This window comes from Cydia amplana, chromosome 13, assembly GCF_948474715.1.
Source record: "Cydia amplana chromosome 13, ilCydAmpl1.1, whole genome shotgun sequence".
NCBI lineage: Eukaryota > Metazoa > Arthropoda > Insecta > Lepidoptera > Tortricidae > Cydia > Cydia amplana.
In genome coordinates this window covers 9,830,382-9,856,192 of record NC_086081.1, presented here as the reverse complement: position 1 = coordinate 9,856,192, position 25,811 = coordinate 9,830,382, and the positions used below count along the sequence as shown (strand labels likewise).

At 37.1% G+C, this 25,811-nt stretch overlaps 1 protein-coding gene across 1 annotated transcript in view; it reads right to left on the bottom strand.

Moving 5' to 3' along the window:
- Nucleotides 1–25,811, bottom strand: part of LOC134653487 (apoptosis-stimulating of p53 protein 2) — a 93,157-nt gene that overhangs the window by 29,507 nt on the left and 37,839 nt on the right. The window contains exon 3 of the mRNA XM_063508857.1: nt 17,693–17,819. Within this exon, the coding sequence (XP_063364927.1) occupies nt 17,693–17,819 (127 nt within the window). The remainder of the gene's footprint in view (nt 1–17,692; nt 17,820–25,811) is intronic.

Sequence of the window (25,811 nt, the reverse complement as noted above, 5' to 3'; positions counted from 1 at the left end):
AAAAATAAGCCTGCATGAAAGTGGGTTTTTGGTAGCAGAAGTATAGGCAAATTACACAGCGGTAGAACACTAAGTACGTTACTTAAAAAAAACATTACTTATAAAAGCAATTATGTCTCTATAACTACCTTTGAATACTGATGTTATCGTTACGTTATTAAAGAAAATTACATACTTATAAAATTTTGCTGAAAACTCTAACAGAAATTATAATACTACAATTAGGCTCAAGTATTGAGCTTGTATCTTCGAAGTAAAAAACAAAGACGAAACGAATCGAAAAGTCAATGATTGGTAAAATTATAAGGCATTGAAAAAAGTAATTCCCCGGTATAAGCGCCCAGCTGAGACTCATTTAAAAGCTAGGCGGGATATACACCGACCTTTCAATTACAGTAGACAATAAAGAGGGCTTTATCTGTATGAGGGGCCCCGTTTGCGCGAGTAAATAGCGACAGTGGAAACAGCGGAAAACTGCAGTAGTGCAACTTCTGATTAACTTATCCCTTTACCGCATGTTGTTCCATATGTCGGCGGCAGATCGTAAACTCTGGCATATCGAGATATTCCTAGGCATATCATGAAACGCCGCCATTTCATGATCTGACTAGCGACTACCAGCCATATCGTTCAAACATCAACGTTTGACGATTTGCCTGGCGACGTTTAGGCACATCAAAAAAAAACCGGCCAAGTGCGAGTCGGACTCGCGCACGGAGGGTTCCGCACCATCAACAAAAAATAGAGCAAAACAAGCAAAAAAAACGGTCACCCATCCAAGTACTGACCCCGCCCGACGTTGCTTAACTTCGGTCAAAAATCACGTTTGTTGTATGGCGGCCCCACTTAAATCTTTATTTTATTCTGTTTTTAGTATTTGTTGTTATAGGGGCAACAGAAATACATCATCTGTGAAAATTTCAACTGTCTAGCTATCACGGTTCGTGAGATACAGCCTGGTGACGGACGGACGGACGGACAGCGGAGTCTTAGTAATAGGGTCCCGTTTTTACCCTTTGGGTACGGAACCCTAAAAAGGAGGGTGTGATACTCGTATTTCTAGGCATATAATGAAACGCCGGCATTTCATGATCTGCCTAGCGACCACCAACCATATCGTGCAAACCTCAAAAGGTGATATTCCTAGGCAGATCATGATACGCCGGCATTTCATGATCTGACTAGCGACCATCAGCCATATCGTGCAAAGCTTAAAGGGCGATATTCCTCCTCGATATGCCCGATTTTACGATCTGCCGCCGACACATATATGGCCGTTACACTCTATTGACAGCTATTAAGTTCAAATGTAAACAAATAATTCTAAAGGTAAACTTCTAAAAATGTATTCTGAAGGTCACGCGGTAAAAGGTAAAGATGAATAAAGTAACTTTATGAGTAAAAGTGAACTCTACTACCGCGGTTTATATTGTAACAAACTATTCAAAATATAATCTAAATCGAACAACTTTATTCATAGATTTTCTAACGAATGAAGTCCTACATATGTACTGGCAACTTCAGAAACATACTTAAGACATTCGGCGCGATTCGGGAAATGAATTGGACATTCATTAGATATGAAATAGTAACGATATGTGACGTTCCCCAGCAAAAGGTACCTTAATGCCGCAATAATATTGGAGCGGCGTTAATAATAGCGTAAGCGCCAACCGCCATAGGGTACCTTTTGCCGTGGAACGTCACATATCGTTACTATTTCATATCTAGTGAATGTCTAATTCATTTCCCGAATCGCGCCGATTGTCTATATATTTATAGCAATGATAATGCCTACCAAGTCAATCGAACTGAAGATATTCGCAAACTTCGAGAAGTTTCAATACTGTTTTTCTTTGAATATTCCGTGATCCAGTGATTCCTTTGATATCTCTTTACAATCATAAGACTGCTCTTTGATCTTAATTTGAGCAAGATTGTTTTTCTTATTGAGTTAATTTAAATACCCCCGCTATTTGGAAGCGATATTTATTTACGTACTTATTGCGTGATCCGGGTCGTCGTCTATTTATTAATCTTATTCTCAGAATTATGAATGCAAACAAAAAGACCTGGGGGCCGATTTTTGAATTTCGAACGTTCGAATTTAAAAGCGAGTGGTCGAAAATACTCGTGTACGAAAATTTGTCACGATTTTTTTCGCATGATCCTAATAATACCTATTTTTGAAAGTCACCATTCGACCGTGTAGTGATTGACTTTCGATGGTAAGGACTTAAAAAATATTTATATTTCAATCAAAAACTAGCTAATCTAATAAACACATAAAATCTAATAAATTAATTCCTTTAAGATACTTTTTTATTGGCGGCATATAATACAAATATGTGACTAAAATTATGGATTCCTACTTTCTACTGATAGAATTGAATACGAGTGGTCAATACCACTCGATTCTCAAATTCTATCAGTAGAATTTCAAAAATAGCATTTCATCGTTTTTCACTAATTTTCGAGTGACGAAATCGAATGGTCGAGATTCAAAAATCGGCCCCCAGTACGCATCGACGGTATAATAAGGAAGGAAGAATCCTCTAATTTCATAAATATAAACCAAATGTTTTCAAATATTCTATTTACCTACCAATTTCCTGTTTCCGAATATAAAGCGGTTTATTTAATTAAACCTAGGTATTTACATACCACGTATACAGGCGTATTCTGATTTTAATAACAAGCCACGACTTCGATCTGGATCAGTTATCGATCTGATCTGTCAGTGTCAAAAGTTAGATTAAGTCTGATAGTTTTGCTGCTGAAGGAACTAAATACATACCCAAATGTTACCTGGAAGAGATCGCTCTTCGGTTACTTCTAACGATCATTTACTTTCTTTGTTGAACATTTTTTAACGTTAGGTTTAAAGTTTAAACTATCTATGTTACCCTATATACTAAAGAGTTTGCATTTAAAACTCAAATCGACAAATTCGTGTAAATTAATTCAATCTAGTCAAAGTCACGCTTCAATCTTTTTATCAATTTCACACTCGATTATTTTTTTCCATTACCAACGATATCAAAACAGTGACGACGCAATTCCCTGAAAAAATAGCCCAAAATCAAGGTAGTATTTGACGGAGCTTTGAAAATACTGAAAGCAATTTTTTGCTCACGCCCACGCCATTCGTTCTATGTAATTCAAGAGCCTATTCAAGGCCTTATCAATTTTGGAAACATTTTAGCAGCACATTTCCCAGCATATCGAAGGCCATAGAAAACATTACAGGCCGGCCCTTAGGCACGGAATAATAGAACATTCCGCCCAAAGTAGATGTATCGCGATCTCTGAGACCCGACCAAATTGATTTAAGTACGCCGCCTAAAGGTCCTTAGAGAGCGTACGAGTATTTCACTTTTACTGTGTTGTGCAGACCCTATTACAATTAGATAGAGTTATTCGATAATAGTTTTCAAGTAGGTAGTGACCTAGAGCATGCTAGTCCTCAATAATGTCTTTGAAAGTAAGTATAGGTATCGAGTATAAAACTGTACAAATACAATCAACCAACTTAAATTATAAGCCATTTTCTACCTCGCTTACAAATGACACAACAAACATGAAGACTCTCATATTTTTATCAACATGACAAGCTGACAAGGTCTACTTATAAAGTGGTTCAGAATTTAAATTGGCTCACAACATTTTTTTCATAACGAAACAACCGAACTTAATTTTATTCGCTTCATCGCTCTATATTGAACAGTGAGTGAACTCTGTTCGAAATATAAAATGTTTTACGGAAATATTTGAAACATTTTTCGTGCCCTACCACACAATATGGGGTTCGGCTACCATTTACTGGCTGTTGCATGCCCCGCTGCGTCTAGTCGAAAGTTACCCATAATAACAACTCTGCGTATTTTGCAATTTTACAAGTATTGAGAAAACATTCGATTTATTAAGGATAATACAATTTGATATGACCGCATAATACTTATCAAACAAACTTCCAAGAATGTATGCAATCGATTTTAAATCGCCATCAAAGCATGTAAAAAAGATTTGTATCGAGAACGATTTTTCTTTAACTGATGCAGTTTTTTATATGACGACGCAATTGTAATACGAGTATAAGTATTTATAATTTTTAACAAACAGCAGGTACAAAGATTATGCTAATCTATTCAGAAACTAAACTTACTTTTTTCACCGCCATGTACTATATTTTATTCAAAGATCGACCAACAGGAACAAACTGACCATTACAAAAAAGGATCAAAGCTCAATAATAAAAGGGTTGTTAGACATTGTGTTTCACATTCCCGGCATCTGCTGAGCCAATTGTTACCAGATTTTGAAAAAAAAGTAAAACAAATGCCGCTGTCAGCTAAAATGTTGCTGCTGAAAGTAGGTTGTCTTATTAGTCTGTCTGAAATAATTGTCGTGATTTAAAGAGGGCCGTCGTATCAATTACGGAGTCGAATGCTTGAATTTAATTACATCTCATAATCCTTAATAATCAGTAAAAATAAAAATGCCTGTTACCATCTGATTTGAGAAATAAAAGGAAGGGAGGAAGATTTGAGGGAATAAAGAATATCACATAGGTAAATAGAACAATTAAAAAAAAACCTCATCATTAATGATCGGGTAAAATTACTTTTTCTGTTATTTGACGTTGTTGTTTTATTACTTTACCATAAAGTAGCTTAGACAGACTACTAGTACATTTACTACATGTACAGTCAGCTGCAGAGAAAAGGTACCCCCCCTGCAAAGAAGTTTGTATGCAAAGCTGCTAAGCGAATAGTATTGCTGACTGTACATATAATTAATTAGTGGAATCGTATCCTTCGGAATCGTATAAGGGGTTAAATTATCATTCGGATCTCTATAACGTTAGTCGATTTTTGTGACAGCCAATTTCATGATAGATGAAATGATAATAAAAAAGAAATGAACTTGGATTTTATACCGTTACGTGACACGACACGAGGAATGATATTTCGGTACCAGTCAGTGACACGCCGCAGTCGGGGTGACGCATGTTGATATTGAAAAATCAATACTTTTCAATGCTACTGTGGTATTTCACTAACGAATATTGCCTCGGCTCCTCGCTATGTACACTTTATTAAACATTGAAACAACATATGCAGCCGGTTACAAAATGTTCCTAAAATACTCATTTAATTTTAGAAACTAAACATGAACACCATGTAAGTTAAATTGACACTCAAATTAGGTGACAACTATAGAATCCGAACTCGTAATAGTTATTACGATACAAGTGTGAAAGATAGGAAATTCGCAACGAGAGGCGAATTTTAAAACACGACCGAAGGGACACGAAATAATGAAGCACCAGTACTGTAAAATACGTTAACGATTAAACCTTGAATGGTATTGGTAATGTCTCAAGTTTTAGCGGTGAATTAACCGTCATGACTTGGCTATGTAGTTTATTGAAATAGCTTCCAGGGTACTGAAGTGATGTAGTTTATTGAAATAGCTTCCAGGGTACTGAAGTGACAACGCAAGGCTTCGGTTAGAAGTGATGGGTCCGATGCGACCACAGAGCGCGACCTTGCGACAGATTGCTTCTGTAACCGCAAACCTTTAGAGGCACGAGTTAGTGGAGGGCTGTTTTGGACTATTCTAATTATACTGTAGCCTCAATTGCTATTATTATTGTAGGTGTTGGTTTTGAACATCAGGTCCGGCTATGTTGATTGGCTAGATAAGGTGATATTGGTATAAAAAATAGAATAAATTTGGATTGACAAATAAGTACAATCGATTAAATGTTTAAAGTATGCCTAAGTGTGGTTAAGAAAAGTAATAGGCAATTCTAAAAATAGTTATACCTAGTTGAAACATTTATAAATATATAATTCATAAGACCTCAATATTCCGATAAACGCTATAAGAGTGTGTTGAAAACATTTCTTTTGTAACAACATTATTAAAAAGAGTGAAGAAACGTTTAAAAACGAGGTAATGTTTCATGACAGTGTTCCAACAGTTGAAAGTACAATTTGTTTCCGACCCAAGCATCACTCTGTGTCAGCGGGGTTTTTGCGGTCGGCCCCACATTACCCACAAGCTCAGGAAATTGGAGTAAAAGAGTAAGGATTTTGAGCATCGTTATTGCCTTTGGTCTCTAGAGAGAACATTAAGAGGCACAAACGCGGATATTAGTGGACTGCTCCCACACTGTTAGCTAATCTCGTTACACGTTGTGCCTCATTACGCTGATTGTGAACCCTGCTTCCTGATAGTTTTCCGATTTCGTTTTGATGGGGAAATTATGTGAGTGAGTACAAAACCGTTTATTTTGGGTCACGTTGAGTGTTTTTATTAGGTAATGCTGAGGTAACATTATGTAATTAAGCTAACTTGATTGGTTTCCCCACTATACAAATAGGATACTGTTTGTGGTAAAATATTAAAGGTTTGTTAACATATACAGGCGTTGCCCATCAACGACTAGATTACTTAACTATGTTTAGAGCTGAGTTGACACTCGCGCACTCTCCTTATAAACACAACAATCTAGTGAATCTAGTCGATACACATCGATCAGCGAAGCGCGGGTAGAACGGATTTCTTCTGTACACTGAGGAAGTTTAGATTAAAAGTCAATCTACGAGGAACTAAAGAAAAGTCACGTACCATAGAAACCTCCTAAAGTGCCCTAAGCAGTAAGCGGCAATACAAAAATAACGAGCGGCGTAATGGTATAGCGTGGAATATGGGAAGTGCCGGCCTTTCATATTGCCAGCTTTGAAGTCATAATATGGGCGGCCTTTTAGTAACTTCTTACTTATGTGAAAGAACTTTCATTTAACGCCGTAATAGGTTAGTTCGACCCTCCCGACCCGCTAACTGTTTAAATTGCTAAGCAACTTTGAGAAATAACATTTAAAGCTGCAATTAAAACTAATATATCTACAAGCTTACGTCTTTCAATAGCTCTCGCGCTAAAGCAAGACAAATGCTTCAAAGGAAAATAATTTACAAAAATACAGCCCTTAATGCTATCACTCGGCCTGATTGCTACTAAAGCCCTATTTTATTGCTATCCTTACGACACTTATCAAGTGAGAGATTGTTCGTTTGAACTGAACTTGCCTTAAGTAATTGGATATTTACTCTAACTCAAACATAAAATCGAATCGGATGCTCGACCTTCCCTAAATCGAATAGAATATGGAGATTTTATCCGAACTCGTCGCGCGCTCCACATACCTACTGTTGTGAGAATAATAAACTCAATATTGAATTCTTTCTCCTTGTTTCCAAAGTGGCTAAAATAAATTGACTAAGGGTGGGATTACCTTGCGGTCGGACGATAAAAAAATAAGCACCGGATCGGTTTGTTTAATTGGGAAAAAGGTTTCTATCATTTGGAATAGAGTAACCAACCTACTATCGGTGGCTTAGTTATAGTTAGAGATATTGTATAAATTTATTTACGAATAGGTATCGTCGGGTGACAAGTAAAAGTCACTAACGAACATCATTGAAATTATTGGACAATAAACCGTGTTACTAGTGTAATAAAATGCATTGTTACTTTAATTTTTTGATAGTACTTAGTGACTTTTACTTGTCACCCGACGGTATATAAATTAACATGCACCTGCTCTTTGAAAAATAACTTTTGGTTATTGGGCATCAAGTAATTAACAAATTCGATTATGATAATACAGTAGAACCCGCTTAAGACGATTCTGAGGGGACCTAGCAAAAAAGCGTCTTAAACGGGAAATCGTATTAAACGTGAACAAAAAAAACTATAATATTTAACGGTTATAATGAGCGAATTAACCTGTCGTTTCCCACGATATGACGTCACCCATAAGCGTTCTGGCTCAAATATGAGCCGCTGGGAGCTGACAGATTAAATCGAAGTGTAGGTAAGGTACAAGTTAACACGCAGTTAAATCATCTAGGAACCCTAACGATAGGCTCAACTAGAAAGTCGTGCAGTAACTGCCTGCAGATAAATCTGGGAGCGATAGATTGCACTCCGTGGTCCATAATGGTCAAGGAGATGACATCAAATTCTCACGCCGATAAGGACCCGACAAAAGATATTAGACAAAACAAAAAATCTAAGGTAGGTAATAAACACATTGAAATGTTGGCTAACGGCATATTGCATAACAATACGACGGTTATGTCAAAAAACAAACGTGCAGATGGTGCATAACGGGACCGGTAAGTAATATATACATTTTAGATGGCGTATTAACCGTGAAAATTTGTATGAAAACAGGCCCAAAGTTGCAGGGACCGGCGTGAAATGGCGTATTATGCGGGAAATCGTATTAAACGTGATCGTATTAAGCGGGTTTTACTGTAGATCATTAATATGAAGCCAATCGATGAATTGCCTTCAGTAAATTACCGTTAAATTACTGAAATATGAGCTCGCTTGAAGAAAAAAACATGCCATAATACTCACTTTCCTGTCAATAAAACGGTGTCGCTTTAAATACAATTTGAAGTTTATAAACTACTTTTTTTCCTAAAGTCACATATTCTATGGTATTTCTGTCTGCGTCAAAAATCAAAAATCGGTGCGATCCGCACTCGAACCTTAAGTGCCTATCTCATAAAACTAACATCTACGTAAAGTAATATTTCCTGGCAAGTATGAATACCATATTTTACGAGTTTAATATAGAACCCTAAATATAAGTTACCGAATAAGGCGTCACCTGCACCGTAAATAGGTCAGATCGGATCAAGTCCACGCTATTTCGAGTGCAGTCTGCCGATGTCTGACATTGGACTTGCTTGTCCTCAGATAGAATATATGGACCGTTATGATTTGAAATGTCTTAAGCGACAGATTTTTCGATGATGGTTACGACACTTCAAATTTTAACTACGTTGGTATAACGAATTTATAGCTCGTTGACAGCTTTATTGTGATATTGATATGTAGGTAATTTAATTTAATTAAGTGTTTAATATCATATATAATTTAGTTGTTAGATGTTTTGATGTAGGTAACGTTATAGTTTATGACAAACGTTCCGGTCAAGATCGCAGAGATCTGATAAGTAGTTAAACAGGACAGCGCACTACTCGTTGTTGTGAAGATCCTACGGACTTTTATCCAGCATTAAACGCCTTTTGGCTGACAATCATAAACATATAACAAAACTCAAAAAATCGTGTGAGTAAAATCGCGTAAACTGCTTCACTTAACTATCTTTTTGGCAATAAATGTGTTTATATGGAGAAACGCAATGAGACAGACTTAATCCAAGAATCTCAGTAAGTATTACCTAGCCGCAGCAAAATGAGCTCTTCCTTATTATAATAACTTTTGTGCTGATAGAGCAGAAAAGCGTCTATTCCACCAGAAGTATACCAGTGGCGGGCCGGTAATGGAAGTGTCAACTCGAGTAATATCGATTTAACAGCGATGCAAGCGGGCGTCTAAACTGCAGAATTGTCACGGAATGACCAAGCAAAACGGCTTTACGTCGATAGGATTCCCATTCAATAAGACAGTAGGATTAGTATAACCAGTATTTTGTTTCGACAATCAATGACACTGGCAGTTGACCAGTGGTATACCTACTAACACAAGTGAGAGAAGAAGAAGTCAGTGATATATGCTCTCGAGCTTTTTTCGTGGAAATAATTCAGACATTTAAAAAAAACAGCGGGCGGTTATCTCTTTCCGACCGCGGCGGTTCTTTAAGCCGTGCTCTTGACACTTATTGAGACCCAAATTTGAACACCCTAGAGAGCCGAACGATAACGTTCTATAGGTATCTATCATATATCAGTTTTGAGTAAGAGTGGGAAAAAGTTGAGCTTTGGTACGATCATCCCTTTCTAAGTTTCAATAAAACATTTAAAAAAGCCACAATATGTTTTTTTAGCTGTCGTATTTTTTACCGTAAGTATAGAGTTCAAATACTATTTCCTTTTTTACTGCGACGATACGTTCTCTATTTTAATTATGTTCGCTTCGGATTGAACTCTCAACGTCTTCTTGTTTCCTTTAAAATCGATACTTGAGAGTAATTTAAAAAAGAGATATAACACATCGCTTGTCAACAGTTCATGTTTACACATAGTTATATGAGTTATATCGCTTAAAATGGCGTGAAGTATCGAGACATAAGTGTAAAGAGTAAGCTTTTAGTAATATTATGTAAACCATTACCTATGTTCTATGTTATAAGTTCATTTCCGTCACCACCTGATCGCCTAACTTTTTATAGTTCTAAACTATCACTCCTCAAAATACTAAAAACGCTAATACCATTCAATATTTTTGGCAAAAGCCGTCGTGGCAATGGCTTGATAGGCATATTGACCATTTTCACCAGATTATGTTCGTTTATCAGGCAGTCATGCTGGCAGTTGCGAGCTGACTACGTAAATATCATAATTCTACGTTAATTCTCTCCTTGGCAAGATTTTCCGGCGCCACTAAAACTCCCGAGTTTTTGGCGAATACACAAAATTTATAAAAGCGTACGTTGGTTTTCGTTGGGGCTGTTGGAATTTAGGATTTTTTGTTACGCGTCAACAGTCCGCGTAATAAAATGATTACCTAGTTTTCGCTCAAATATGCAAGAATAGAGAGGCAGATAACGAAATTGTGATTTTCGCGGTAGACCAGCAGGAATTTCAGCTAGGCTAATAGATGCGAGAAGCATCTAGACTACGCCCGGCATTAATTGAAAGCTATCATCAGTATTCCGGCTCAATGGCTGATATGCCAACTGCCAATGGGATTGGGAGATTAGAATTTAATCCAATTTTGACCATAATCATTAATTACCGATTATAATCATCAGAACTAGAACTGATAAGATATAAATATTAGTGAAGCACATAGGTTTTTTTCTATTTAGAGGAATAATCTACATATACGAGTGCTCGTCACGCTCTATCATTTTTAATCCTCAAATCCTGTCATTTTTAAACTTACGTCAGCCTCATTACTCCTCATGAGTAATAGAGGTGACAACAAGTGGTGATTAGCTTGTCGAGTACTAAGACGTTACTTTATAGGGTATTTCTTTAAAAGCGGAAATTATTTGATATTTGATATTTGGCTATGAACCTCAAATTGGCTGTACAGTTTGTGGAACCAAAGATTGAAGAACATATTTCGGAACTATACTAAATTACTTTGACCTCTTTGACTTTATTACTCTGTATACGGCAGTGGCGGCGCGTCAAACATATCCATAGGCAAGGGCTAATTTGGCTTACATATTTCATTTACAACTCTGCTCAAACGTCCAAAATCAGGCAAGCCGGTGGGAATCGGCTTTTATGGACGCGCCGCCACTGGTATACGGATACTTTTAGTATTTAAATAAAAGGTTGTCATTGTACTTAAGCATTTGCAAAATGGAACGATTGAGTGTGTGACGTGTATCTGGGGGCACGGCCGTGCCCCCGCCAAGACGAGACAAAGGGCAAAAGGCAGTGCATATCTTTTCTCGGCACGTTTCGTCGTTATTATATACCCCTTACGCCTCTTTTGTCTAGTCTACTTACTTTTTCCTACTTTAGTTACAAGATTTTTTTTCTTATTTTAACGTTGCTACAGTTTATTTTCCAACTCTAACCCAATAGTAGCTCCTGATGACAGGATACCCTAATGATCTTCTAATAAAGTTATAAAATCAGGACCTTAATCTTCAGTCTTGTTACAATATTGTCTGTCATACCGATACGTGATACATTATAAGACCATAAATGATTGGATGGGATGCCGACGTTTATATCGGCCATTATTTTTATCTCCGTTCGATGCTGGTGCCATTATGGATACGCTTAAGGGCCCATATGGATGTCGAAGTCGCAGTCGCAATTTTTAAACTATTACAAATCGAAGGAGTTTGAGTACGATATGTCGTTAGGATGTATAATAGAAGTAGCTTATAAATCTGTGCCTTAGAGGAATGACACTCGTTTTTGAAACTATTGTATAAAAATGTTTTAATACGTTTGTATAGGTACAAAAAGCAACACTCTTTACTGTCCATCGGTGGACCTTATGCCTTTTGTAATAAGGTTTACGAACTGTCAGTTAACAGTGTGCGATGGTCCATCTGGCACTTGAAAACATTTTTCCTGTATTAGGTACCAATAAAAACACAAAAAGCGGCCAAGTGCGAGTCGGACTCGCCCATGAAGGGTTCCGTATTTAGGCGATTTATGACATATTAAAAAAAAACTACTTACTAGATCTCGTTCAAACCAATTTTCGGTGGAAGTTTACATGGTAATGTACATCATATATTTTTTTTAATTTTATCATTCTGTTATTTTAGAAGTTACAGGGGGGGGGGCACACACTTTTTACCACTTTGGAAGTGTCTCTCGCGCAAACTATTCAGTTTAAAAAAAAATGATATTAGAAACCTCAATATCATTTTTGAAGACCTATCCATAGATACCCCACACGTATGGGTTTGATGAAAAAAAAATTTGAGTTTCAGTTCTAAGTATGGGGAACCCCAAAAATTTATTGTTTTTTTTCTATTTTTGTGTGAAAATCTTAATGCCACACGTATGGGTTTGATGAGAAACATTTTTTTGAGTTTCAATTCTAAGTATGGGGAACCCCCAAAATATATAGTTTTTTTTTTCTATTTTTGTGTGAAAATCGTAATGCGGTTCACTGAATACATCTACTTACCAAGTTTCAACAGTATAGTTCTTATAGTTTCGGAAAAAAGTGGCTGTGACATACACGGACAGACAGACAGACAGACAGACGGACAGACATGACGAATCTATAAGGGTTCCGTTTTTTGCCATTTGGCTACGGAACCCTAAAAACGTCGCCTTACGTAAGTCGCTCAATGTCAGCACGGTTCGATTTCCCACGCGTATTTTACAGTCTTAGTCGGAGTCGTGTAGGAATGAACATGTGGTTGGGTTGTCTGTTAAATAATAGATGGGAGCTATTGATTTGCCGCTATCGCCACGGCAACGCTGACAAACACTAAATAACATTTTCCTTGTCAATACCGCAAAGTTAGATTTCTATTGAATTAAGTATATTTAGCACAGACAAGATATCATCCAGACTGAGCATAGTAGCGCTACACCCTCTGCCACAAATATACGGTAGTTTTACTCCATTTTCGAGTCAGTGTCTTTGTGTGACGTCCGTGTATTTGAACGGACCAATCACGGCACGGGACTCGCTCACCTCGTCCCCCGCACCTCAGTATTTTTGGCAGCATCGGTTTCATGAAATAATTGCTCTAAACTCCGTCTAATGATATTTAGAAACTAAAGATAAGTTACTATTTTTAGAATAATGACACATTCCAAGAGAAATAATACGTCATTAACACCGAACGAAGGTCGAAGAAGCCTATAATCGAATTAATATTAATAAAGCTTAACCTGATGTAGCAGGTCGAGTCAGCGGTTCCGCGGGATATAATAAGAGGATTAAACAGAACATAGGAACCATTTTAGCACAGCGGCACAGATTATACTAAATGCACGCGAAATAAAGGTTTCCGACGCCTGAAATTACATCTCCAGGGGCGCTGCACCTTTGGAATACAGGAAGTTTTGTATCTTTTTTTACAATGCACGCTGCAAGCGGAATCTAAAAAACGGTGATGTTTTTCCTTGCGATTGTAGTGGGATGATGGTTGCTCGAAATTGTAATGTTTTTTTAATTTATATTTTTGTACGTATTCATCAGGAATAAGAAACCAAATCTCCGATACAATTTATTGAATAATATAAAGTTTTATATCTGTGAAGTTACAGTGCAAAAGTACATAAAAAATAAAGTATATGTAATAATCAGTCCTAGTTTAAGCTGCACGTTTGATTAAAATTCAAAAATTTCAAACATAATAAATAATAATAATTTAGAGTGACAGAACATCAAGAGATTTCTCTATCCGACAAAAACTAACGATGTAACTCGTTATTTTTGTATAAGAACGTCGTTATTATTTTTCTAGGAGGATTTGGCCTTGTTGAGGCATATTAATACAGTATTTTATTTTTATTTTTCCTCTTTTTAGGGTTCCGTAGCCAAATGGCAAAAAACGGAACCCTTATAGATTCGTCATGTCTGTCTGTCTGTCTGTCTGTCTGTCCGTCTGTCCGTCTGTCCGTCTGTCCGTCTGTCTGTCCGTCCGTATGTCACAGCCACTTTTCTCCGAAACTATAAGAACTATACTGTTGAAACTTGGTAAGTAGATGTATTCTGTGAACCGCATTAAGATTTTCACACAAAAATAGAAAAAAGCGGCCAAGTGCGAGTCGGACTCGCTCATGAAGGGTTCCGTATTTAGGCGATTTATGACGTATAAAAAAAAAACTACTTACTAGATCTCGTTCAAACCAATTTTCGGTGGAAGTTTACATGGTAATGTACATCATATATTTTTTTTAGTTTTATCATTCTCTTATTTTAGAAGTTACAGGGGGGGGACACACATTTTACCACTTTGGAAGTGTCTCTCGCGCAAACTATTCAGTTTAGAAAAAAATGATATTAGAAACCTCAATATCATTTTTGAAGACCTATCCATAGATACCCCACACGTATGGGTTTGATGAAAAAAAAAATTTTGAGTTTCAGTTCAAAGTATGGGGAACCCCAAAAATTTATTGTTTTTTTTCTATTTTTGTGTGAAAATCTTAATGCGGTTCACAGAATACATCTACTTACCAAGTTTCAACAGTATAGTTCTTATAGTTTCGGAGAAAAGTGGCTGTGACATACGGACGGACAGACAGACGGACAGACGGACAGACGGACAGACAGACAGACAGACAGACAGACAGACAGACATGACGAATCTATAAGGGTTCCGTTTTTTGCCATTTGGCTACGGAACCCTAAAAAGACAATAAATTTTTGGGGTTCCCCATACTTCGAACTGAAACTCAAAAATTTTTTTTTTCATCAAACCCATACGTGTGGGGTATCTATGGATAGGTCTTCAAAAATGATATTGAGGTTTCTAATATCATTTTTTTCTAAACTGAATAGTTTGCGCGAGAGACACTTCCAAAGTGGTAAAATGTGTGTGTGTCCCCCCCCCCCCTGTAACTTCTAAAATAAGAGAATGATAAAACTAAAAAAAACATATGATGTACATTACCATGTAAACTTCCACCGAAAATTGGTTTGAACGAGATCTAGTAAGTAGTTTTTTTTATACGTCATAAATCGCCTAAATACGGAACCCTCCATGGGCGAGTCCGACTCGCACTTGGCCGCTTTTTTTCTATAAGTCATAAAACTATCTACGAGTACCTTTAGCTTTAAAGGAGATTAGACCAAAACTATTTTTTAGGTCTAGCGGGCCTAAGATGGTCGAGCTTTCGCCATTTGTCATCGACGTCATCGTGGTCGTCACTTTCTAACAAGTAGGTAAGTGCAAGAGTGACGCATGACATGATAGACCATAAAAATGCTACCATTATATGCTGATAAATAGGCTGCTGAAAAAGCGCTGGTGGCCTAGCGGTAAGAGCGTGCGACTTGTAATCCGGAGGTCGCGGGTTCAAACCCCGGCTCGTACCAATGAGTTTTTCGGAACTTATGTACGAAATATCATTTGATATTTACCAGTCGCTTTTCGGTGAAGGAAAACATTGTGAGGAAACCGGACTAATCCCAATACGGGTAGTTTACCCTCTGGGTTGGAAGGTCAGATGGCAGTCGCTTTCGTCAAAACTAGTGCCCACGCCAATTCCTGGGATTAGTTGCCAAGCGGACCCCAGGCTCCCATGAGCCGTGGCAAAATGCCGGGACAACGCGAGGAAGATGAAGATGATGAAATAGGCTCTATAGAACGAAAGCTTACGTAATTTTAATGGAGAATATCTGGGAGACCGAGCTTTGGTCGGTAAACATATAAAAACTCAATAAAGTGCGTTTTCCCAGAGATAAGACCTAGATCGATTTTTTGCCCCCGAAATCCCCCATATACCAAATTTTATCGAAATCGTTAGAGCCGTTTCTGAGATCGCCGAAATATATATATAAATAAATAAATAAATAAACAAACAAGAATTGCTCGTTTAAAGGTACAAGATATAATAAGCGTCCAGAATAACCAGTCGAGGAAAAGCTTGTTAATAATAAAATAATTCTAGTAATCATAATAAGTGGCGTAATTAATCATTCATAAGTAATGTGGTAACCTCTCGGCCGTTTCATAGGTTACGACAAGATAATGGGTAGTTAAGAGTTTTATGTGCTCATGACAATATTGTTTGAATTTTATTTGGACATATCTCAACATTCTCAACATAATAGCCTGTGATTATGTTTTAAGTCAGATTTTATTTCAATAATTGCATACAATACATATTAAAAAGAAGCCTTTATCAATGAGACATGTCAGCTCCGTTGGGCCTCTATATTACAGAATTTCAATAAGTATTACTAAACAACTAGACATCAAACAAACTGTATACGAATTTCGCAGTTTTAGACAGGGGTTCCCTTAATATCGATTGAAGAACCCCAATATCAGTTACTGCATAACCCCTTCAAATACTTGAATATATAGTTGCTCAAACCAATTTGTCATTAAATAAGAACCAAAAAAACTATACTCATCCTTTTCTTTTGGCTGCTAGTACAGTGTAAGACAAAGATAGTATGATTCTCTCTGTCTATGTTTGAAATGAGACAGCCCTTTGACAAACTATACATGTTATTCTTATTACTTAGTAACTGGAATTGTTAAATTATAACTGAGCCTGAGCGGACTACGTTATGCAAATTCACAATATGTTGGGCCGCAAAAACACGATATAACTTTTCGACGGGAAAACGCAGGAACAATGTAATGTTGAGACTTTTTAATTATCCATTAACATTATATTCATGTTTTACCAGAAATAATACCCTTGAGACCAATTCACCACGGCAACGCTCCAAGTAGGGTAATTCGCCAGTAACTGGACACTTTTAATAACTGGCCGCTAAACTAAAAATGAATTCTATTCATCTATAAACAGAATTCATTTTAGTATAAGGCGGCTAGATATTGAAGGCTGGCCAGTTAATAGAAACCTTATACTAAAATGAATTCTGTTTATAGGTGAACAGAATTCATTTGGTGGCCAATTACTAACAGTGGCCAGTTACTGGCGAATTACCCTATCACGTACGTTTACTAAACAGCAGAATGACATCATTGGGCCCTCCTGACCAAACAACGCTAACCACCTTTTCCCCGTAAAAACTTTTATATTGCATTTTAAAAGTTAAAAAGGTTTTCAAAATGCGGACGGTGAAAGCGACCAGCAAAATTGAACGTAAACAATTAGGCGTCTTTCGTAAACACGACACAAATTGTTGAGGTGGCTTTCATTGGCACTTGTAAAACCTAATAATTATAATTTAATTTGTACACGTTCGTTTATTGTATTAAAACACAGTGTTAAAAACCGTTAAATTTATAATTATTAAAGTTAATATGCCGTTCCACATGATGGGCGTGACAATATCTCGCCCGCGAGATAGAATACCTGTTCCACTCTAATTAATATAGTTAAAAAAGACGGCTAGTACTCCTTTGCTCACCCTACAGATTAATAAGAGGTTCTTAAATTTTGAATTGGCCTTCAGTAGCATCGTAACCGCCGTCACAGTTCAGCGCCTGCGCTTCTACGCGCGTTGCCACAGACAGAAGCAAGTGGAATGTAAACTTTATAATGTACTCACTAAGAGCGATATTCGCCTGCTTGTTCCTGTCCAGCTGGCCGCGTAGCGCTCGTAACCGCCGCAACTTCAGCTCCTGCGCTTCTACGCGTTCGCGTAGTCGCCGTAGTCGCTCGCCTTCGACCGCCACCTAAAAACGAAAGGGTTAAAAGGTAAAAAAAAATGAATATATTACTTATTCACATCATAAAAGGGTTTACAGAGGCCAATTACCGAAGCAATCCAAATTGCCTCCTTCCAAAAAATAAAATAAAATACCTAATAATAATTTGAGCCTATATACGTCCCACTGCTAGGCACAGGCCTCCTCTCATGCGCGAGAGGGCTTGGGCTTATGTCCCCACGCTAGCCCAATGCGGATTGGGGACTTCACATACACCTTTGAACCCAACCACCTTTTGCCTAACTTAAAGCCAACCCAATATTGGTATCGTCTAAAACATTTTTGTATGTTTGTTTGATTTCGACGACATTCAGAATCGACAATAACGACATTAACAAATATAATGTAACAGTTCAATCATAATTACTTTGTGTGCTGATATAGCGTGGAAGAGCATAAAATTAACTTTCAGTTTTTTTATCCACTTATACCTATTTTCACGATTTACCATAGTGTTGGAAGCAGACAAAAATACAGATGTTATTTATTTAAGTAAACAGCTTTGGAATAAAATATTGTTTGGCAGCAAAATATCAAATAACAAACATAGGAAATTAGATAGGTACCTATCTATCAACACCTATTACGTAGGTTGCCCTGAAAGTTTCGGGAATTGCATACTTAGGAACGTATATTTGACATGTGTTATACCTCTTTGTTACAAGCATAGTCTCATTATTCGAAAACACTGGCCACTTAGAAAAAAAAAACAATGTTCTATTTTCAATTGTTTTTTAAAGTCGTTGAGTCGCTGGTGAAAATGGAGCTGTCCCGCGAAAGTTTTAGAGCAATGATTTATTATGACTTTAAAAGTGGATTAACACAACAACAATGTGGAGACCGATTGACTATTGCTTTTAGTAGTGAAGCACCTTCGAAGACGACAATATACAGGTGGTATTCGGAATTTCAACGTGGCCGTGTGTCTCTTGCGGATGACGTACGTGAGGGTCGACCGAAAACTGCCGTTACCGATCAAAACATCGATGTTGTTCGCCAACTGATAAAAGAAGATAGGCATGTTACATATCGGGAAATTCAGGAGACTTTAGGCATTGGAATGAGTCAGGTACAAGTTATTTTACAGCAAGAGTTGGGCGTGCGGAAGTTGTTTTCCCGGTGGATTCCTCACTTGTTATCTGACGAGCAGAAAACGGTCCGTGTCAATTGGTGCCACAAAACCCTAAAAAGATTTAATGGAGGAAGCTCAACTGCCGTTTTTAGTATTGTGTCAGGTGACGAGTCATGGATTTACGCATATGAGCCTGAATCCAAAAACCAATCTCGAGTATGGGTTTACGAAGACGAGCCGAAGCCAACAAAAGTTGTTCGTTCTCGCAGCACGATCAAAAAAATGGTAGCCACGTTTGTCTCCAAATCGGGTCACGTGGCGACTATTGCTCTTGAAGATCGAAGAACTGTCAATGCCGATTGGTATATAGGCGTTTGTTTACCGATTGTTTTTGCTGAACTGCGAAAAAATAACCCTAACCGCCGTATTATACTACACCATGATAATGCCAGCCCTCATACTGCTCAGAAAACAAACGACTATCTGAAGGGCGAAAAAGTCGAATTACTGGACCATCCTCCGTACAGCCCCGACCTAAGTCCCAACGATTTTTTTACTTTCCCGAAAATAAAGAATCGGTTGCGTGGTCAGCGTTTTCAGACCGCGGAAGAAGCAGTCCACGCTTATAAAATGGCCATTTCGTCAACCCCTAGTTCAGAGTTCAATAACTGTTTTGAAAACTGGTTTCAGAGAATGAAAAAGTGCATTAAACACAAAGGAGAATACTTTGAAAAACAATAAAAGTACTTTTATTTCATTTAAACGCGTATTTTTTCCAATTCCCGAAACTTTCAGGGCAACCTACGTATTTGTACTAAAAGTCCGTGAAAATCTAATCAGAAACAAAGCTGTTTCCAAGATGACAAAGAAAATATGTCAAGAAGGAAGGTTCGTGATCCTAATATTTCTATTTTGATATGTATTTATTATAGCTGAAAAATAAAACATTGATATGACATTGCGAAGACGGAGCAGGAATCCTGTACTGAAACTTACACAGAAGATCCCTCAAAATATACACATATATTTTATATAACTTTTACTGTCTCCTCCATGTCCAATTGTTTACGACGAAATTAAAATTTATAAAGAAATCTAAGAGCTTAAAGTAAATAAATGTATTGTATATAAAGAATTTGATTCAGTTGCTTCAAACAAATCATAATTAAAATTAGCTCCGATGGGCCATGCTGTTTTATCCGTTTTTATTCGCTCATTAAATTGTATAAAACTACTGCTAATATGAATTTGTTACTGTATCCATAAACCTATTTTGTAATCGTAGCTTTGTTACTTTTAGCTTTATATCCTTTATATTGTTACCTAGGGCTATATATTTTAGATTTATCAGTAGGTAATCTATAATAGTAATATTAGTAATCTATGGACGTTGTTGTTGGTCTCACACTTTATTATCCTGTATTCTCTATTTCTGTGTCTAAACCCTGTGTGTTTCTGTTTTTAGTCCCAAATAATTTAAAAAGAAAAAAATTTAATGACGCACTAGTGCCTAATTATGTACAGTCGGCTCGTTTCGTAAACCCACAGATCATATGTGACAGTCATAAACCATTATTAAAAAACACTATTATATTCATACACACATGGAAAGCTCTAGAAGAAATAATGTAAGGTAGGTTTTAAAAAGCACGCCCATTCCTTTTATTTTATGGGGCTATTTATTTATTGCGCCAAGTGTTTGTTTCTATTAAGCGAACGATAAATATCGCATTAGGCCTCCGTCGGACTCCACAGAGATTTATTAAGACCCAGGAAAAGTTTAATTTTTTCCTCCTTATCCGTTTACAATTTCGCGGTTGGAAGTTACATTTTCTTGAATAGGTAGGTATATACCTACTTAATAAAAAATTTCGTGGAGACATTTCTCAATTTAGTTATGGAAAAGCTGTTTGGGAATGATTTAAATTTATTATGTCGGTGGTGACGAATTACAAAGTTTTGTATATTTTTTACTTTATATCATCATCATTCCTAGCGTCGTACCGGCATTTTCCACGGCCCATGGGAGCCTGGGGTTCGCTTTGGCAACGAATCCCAAGAATTGGCGTAGGCACTAGTTTTTACGAAAGCAAATGCCATCAATAGCATCTGACTTTCGAACCCAAAGGGGAAAAGAGGCCTTATTGAGTTTATACCGGGTTCCCTTCGATGTTTTCGCTCACCGAAAAGCGACTGGTAAACATCAAATTATATACCTACTTATGTAAGATATGTACAGTCAGCAAAACTCTTCCCTTCATATATTATATTTGTATGCATATGTATTTGAAAAACGCTACCAATGCTTTCCTCTTAAAAAAATATACATCTGTGAAAAAGTAAATAATGGCGTTATGCATAAAAGTATTTTTTAACCCATTAACGACACGTCGGTTTGCCTCTACGAATCTGGGGGCACGGCAGTGCCCCCGCCAAGTCGAGCAAAACAAGGAGGCACAGCCGTACCATCCTTTTCTGGAAGCGATTCAGGCCATTTTCGACGTCCTGTAATTTTGTGCTGGCTGAAGCTAGAACCCTGAATTTTCAGTGACATATAGGGTTTAACATGCTTAAGATACATTCTTAAAAACATTAAATCTGAACTTGTTGTTTAAGAATTATTGTACGTCAAAGTTCCTTAGTTTCGACACTGACACACTTATACACTCACCGATCATCATTCTCGATCTCATACTTCTAGCATACCCACAAGTTTCAAATTTTAAACATAAGTAGTTTTTAGCTTATCAAGCCATAGAAAACCCAAAAATATTGCAATATCAGTCACGTTTTAAAGATCTAAGAACTGCATAAGTAAGTTTGTAATCCTATATAAATATATGATATTACAAAGTTACTGTTGCAGTTCCTACAAATAGTAGGTAAAGTAAAGGTACACAACGATGTACGATGTGAGTATGAATGAAGATGTGTTTAAATATGATATGTGTATACATAGTATGGGTATGAGTACCCGAAAAGAAGGACTGTCTACAAAAAGAGATGAGATCCCATCAAAAATATTACATGAAAAAAGGTGCCAGTCTCGCACCGCTTTTACTACAAAAAAGTTTTGAGATATAATGTGAAACCAAGTCGGTTATTTTAATCAGTGCCAGGGGGTGTTAAAACCGTATCAATAAGATATCTTTAATTTGTAATACATATAATGACTTGGCAATCACACATAATGCTTTACTCGTACCGTACTCGTAAATATGTGTAATGCTCAAACTGCAATTAGCGCTAGCGTTATGTTCAATTAGAATTATTTTTAATAGGTGTCGATGATCCTTATGTCATTATGCAGCCGTGTGATGGCCAAGTCATTATACGTATTACAAAATAAAGATATCTTATTGATACGGTTTTAACACCCCCTGGCACTGATTAAAATAACCGACTTGGTTTCACATTATATCTCAAAACTTTTTTGTAGTAAAAGCGGTGCGAGACTGGCACCTTTTTACATGTAATGTTTTTGATGGGATTTACATTTTCGGTAAATATCGGGAAACCTATGTTATTGGCTACGTCGTAGCGCTACGACCGTAGCTCAGCGGTGAATGTGTTTCTACCAAGCCGATGATAATGGTTTATCCTTATGAGTCATTTTGACACTGTAGAATCCCCTACAGTGTCAAAATGCTTCATATAGGTACGAATATTTTCATACGACGCTACATTTTATCAATTAATTGAGTCAAAAAGCACCCAGGTAATGGCTCCTCTACACGATGGGCCAACGCCGGCCACTCCAAGGGACGCAGCCATGCGGTAGAATGAGATAGCAATATCACTTGCTCCCTCTAACACATAAATGCGTCCCTTGGAGTGGCCGGCGTTGGCCCATCGTGTAGAGGAGCCATAACATTTTATGTGGTTAAATTATAATGTATAGAAATGTACAATATAAACTTTCTTTAATCGTTTTGTGAAATTAACAATTTTATTTATTTTATTTTGTTACAAAAACTAGAAGTTTGACATGCGAATAATGATATTTCTCGCCCCGATATATATCTATATAACCACTCGCAGTACTCCCAGTAAATGAAATATCGGATATGATTGTGTTTCGCGGCTAGCTGCGGATGAAAAAAAAAACGTAGAAACTTTTTATTTCATAGATGAGATTTATTTTGTCAGCGCAGTTTGATCGACAGTAATCGTTCACTGATTCAATACTCCCAATCCGATAACACACAACGGAAAAAGGACAAAATCAATATCAATATCACTCGTTGAGCACATTATTGGTATAGATATAGAAATAAATTGCACCTGCTACCTCGTGATAATTAATCATCTCACCTCACTTTGCTTTAATGGAGTAAAAATGGAAATAATTGGCAAGGTAGTTACTTCGCTAACATTAACGACCTTTTTTAAGAGACCAGAGTAAATTGTTTCAATTTTTGCATAAAATATCCTCAATTAAAGCCTCAGCTGGGACCGGCCTGAATGTCAAATAGCGATTCATTCCAGACGGTTGACACCATTGACATAGATATCTAGGGACTGGCTTTACGGGCAATAATAATGAGGCATGACAGGGGCCAGTACAGCGGTGTGAAATCGCTACAACGCGATTGGTAGATGAGTTCGCATCACGCGCGCGATTGGTTGACGAGTTCGCATTACGCGCGCTATTGGTCGCAACTAGTTGCGTTAGACTGCACGATTGGCTGGAATTCGTGAGTAGCACCGCTGAACTTGTACCATTTTTAGTGCCCCATTAGCCCGTCCTTAGATATTATACGTCAATGGTTGACACAGGAATGCGGTAGATACTCGGCGCTCCGCGACACACTCTCGAATTTTGTTTCTTTCCTTAATTTCCCAAATGCGATTTAATTTTAACGTAATTGAATACAAACCAGGCAGGCTACGAAAATTATATAACAGAAAATTGCGTCTTTTGACACGAAATTGCATGTACAAAAATATACACTTAAATTTCTGTACCCTCAAGAGATCACGCCTCGTTTATTAAAACATTTGAAATTGGAAAGCATTTTTTGTAACGCGTTTCAATTCTCGGAACAATCTGGCCGTTTGATTCGGTTAAGTTGTGTTCTAATGTATGGGGAAGACAAACAAATTATAGCCAGCCTTTTATTAATGTAGTACTTTACGCACACTAGCGCCTCAAACCCTCCCCCTGCCGCAACCCCTCCCCCTTTTAGTATGAAATATGTCCCGGTTGACAGTTCATTTTTATCTTTGGGGAAAGTATATAATATACCTAGGCAAAAAGTGGCGATAAAAGAAATAATTCTTATTAAATTCTTGACAAAAAAGGTTATTTTTTTGATATGATGTACTATAGTCATGTTATAGCTAGATGGACTTCAACAAAATTTAACCGTTGAACAAGCTGGTTCTCCCCATACGATTTCTGTTAGTACTATCACGTACTATGTTACATTGAACTTCAACAAGTTAATACATGAATATGGTGAGTCTCAGCAAAAAGTGGCATATAACCTTTTTTGTTTAAAATGTATTAAGGATTATTTCTTACCTTCGCACTTTTTTCTTAACTCTAATACTTTTCTCAATAATAAAACAAACCGCCAACCGGGACATATTTCATACTAAAAGGGGGGGTTGCGGCAGGGGTAGGGGTTGGGACGCTAGTGTGCGTAAAGCACCATACTTAAAGGTATCATGCTTAATTCATAAAACGCTGGCTATAATTTGTTTTTCAAAACACAATTTAACCGAATCAATGCAAAACCCCCGGATAACCAACAAAGCAATGCTGAAATTTCATGCCTTCGCTTAGAATTTAAGAGCGAATTAAGTGATCGTCCATACAAAAAGAGAAAACGTTTTTCCACTTTTAAATATTTTCCATTCTCCATGATTTTTTTTAATGTTATTTACACAATGAAAAACTTAGTTTATTAGGTTTTCCTTTTTTCATAATTTGCAATCCAAAATATGTTTTTTTAAAGCGAAACCTATAACGCTAGAGTATATCCCATCAAAAACATTAATGTAAAAAGGCGCAAGTCTCGCAACTCTTTTACTACAAAAAAGTTTTGAGATGTAATGTGAAACCAAGTCGGTTATTTTAATCAGTGCCAGGGGGTGTTAAAACCGTATCAATAAGATATCTTTAATTTGTAATACGTATAATGACTTGGCCATCGCACGGCTGCATAATGACAAAAGGATCATCATCACCTATTAAAAATAATTCTAATTGAACATAACTCTAGCGCTAATTGCAGTTTGAGCATTACACATATTTACGAGTACGGTACGAGTAAAACATTATTTGCGATTGCCAAGTCATTATATGTATTACAAACTAAAGATATCTTATTGATACGGTTTTAACACCCCCTGGCACTGATTAAAATAACCGACTTGGTTTCACATTACATCTCAAAACTTTTTTGTAGTAAAAGCGTTGCGAGACTTGCGCCTTTTTAGGGTTCCGTAGCCAAATGGCAAAAAACGGAACCCTTATAGATTCGTCATGTCTGTCTGTCTGTCTGTCTGTCTGTCTGTCCGTCTGTCCGTCTGTCCGTCTGTCCGTCTGTCTGTCCGTCCGTATGTCACAGCCACTTTTCTCCGAAACTATAAGAACTATACTGTTGAAACTTGGTAAGTAGATGTATTCTGTGAACCGCATTACGATTTTCACACAAAAATAGAAAAAAAACAATAAATTTTTGGGGTTCCCCATACTTAGAACTGAAACTCAAAATTTTTTTTTTCATCAAACCCATACGTGTGGGGTATATTGGATAGGTCTTCAAAAATGATATTGAGGTTTCTAATATCATTTTTTTCTAAACTGAATAGTTTGCGCGAGAGACACTTCCAAAGTGGTAAAATGTGTGTCCCCCCCCCTGTAACTTCTAAAATAA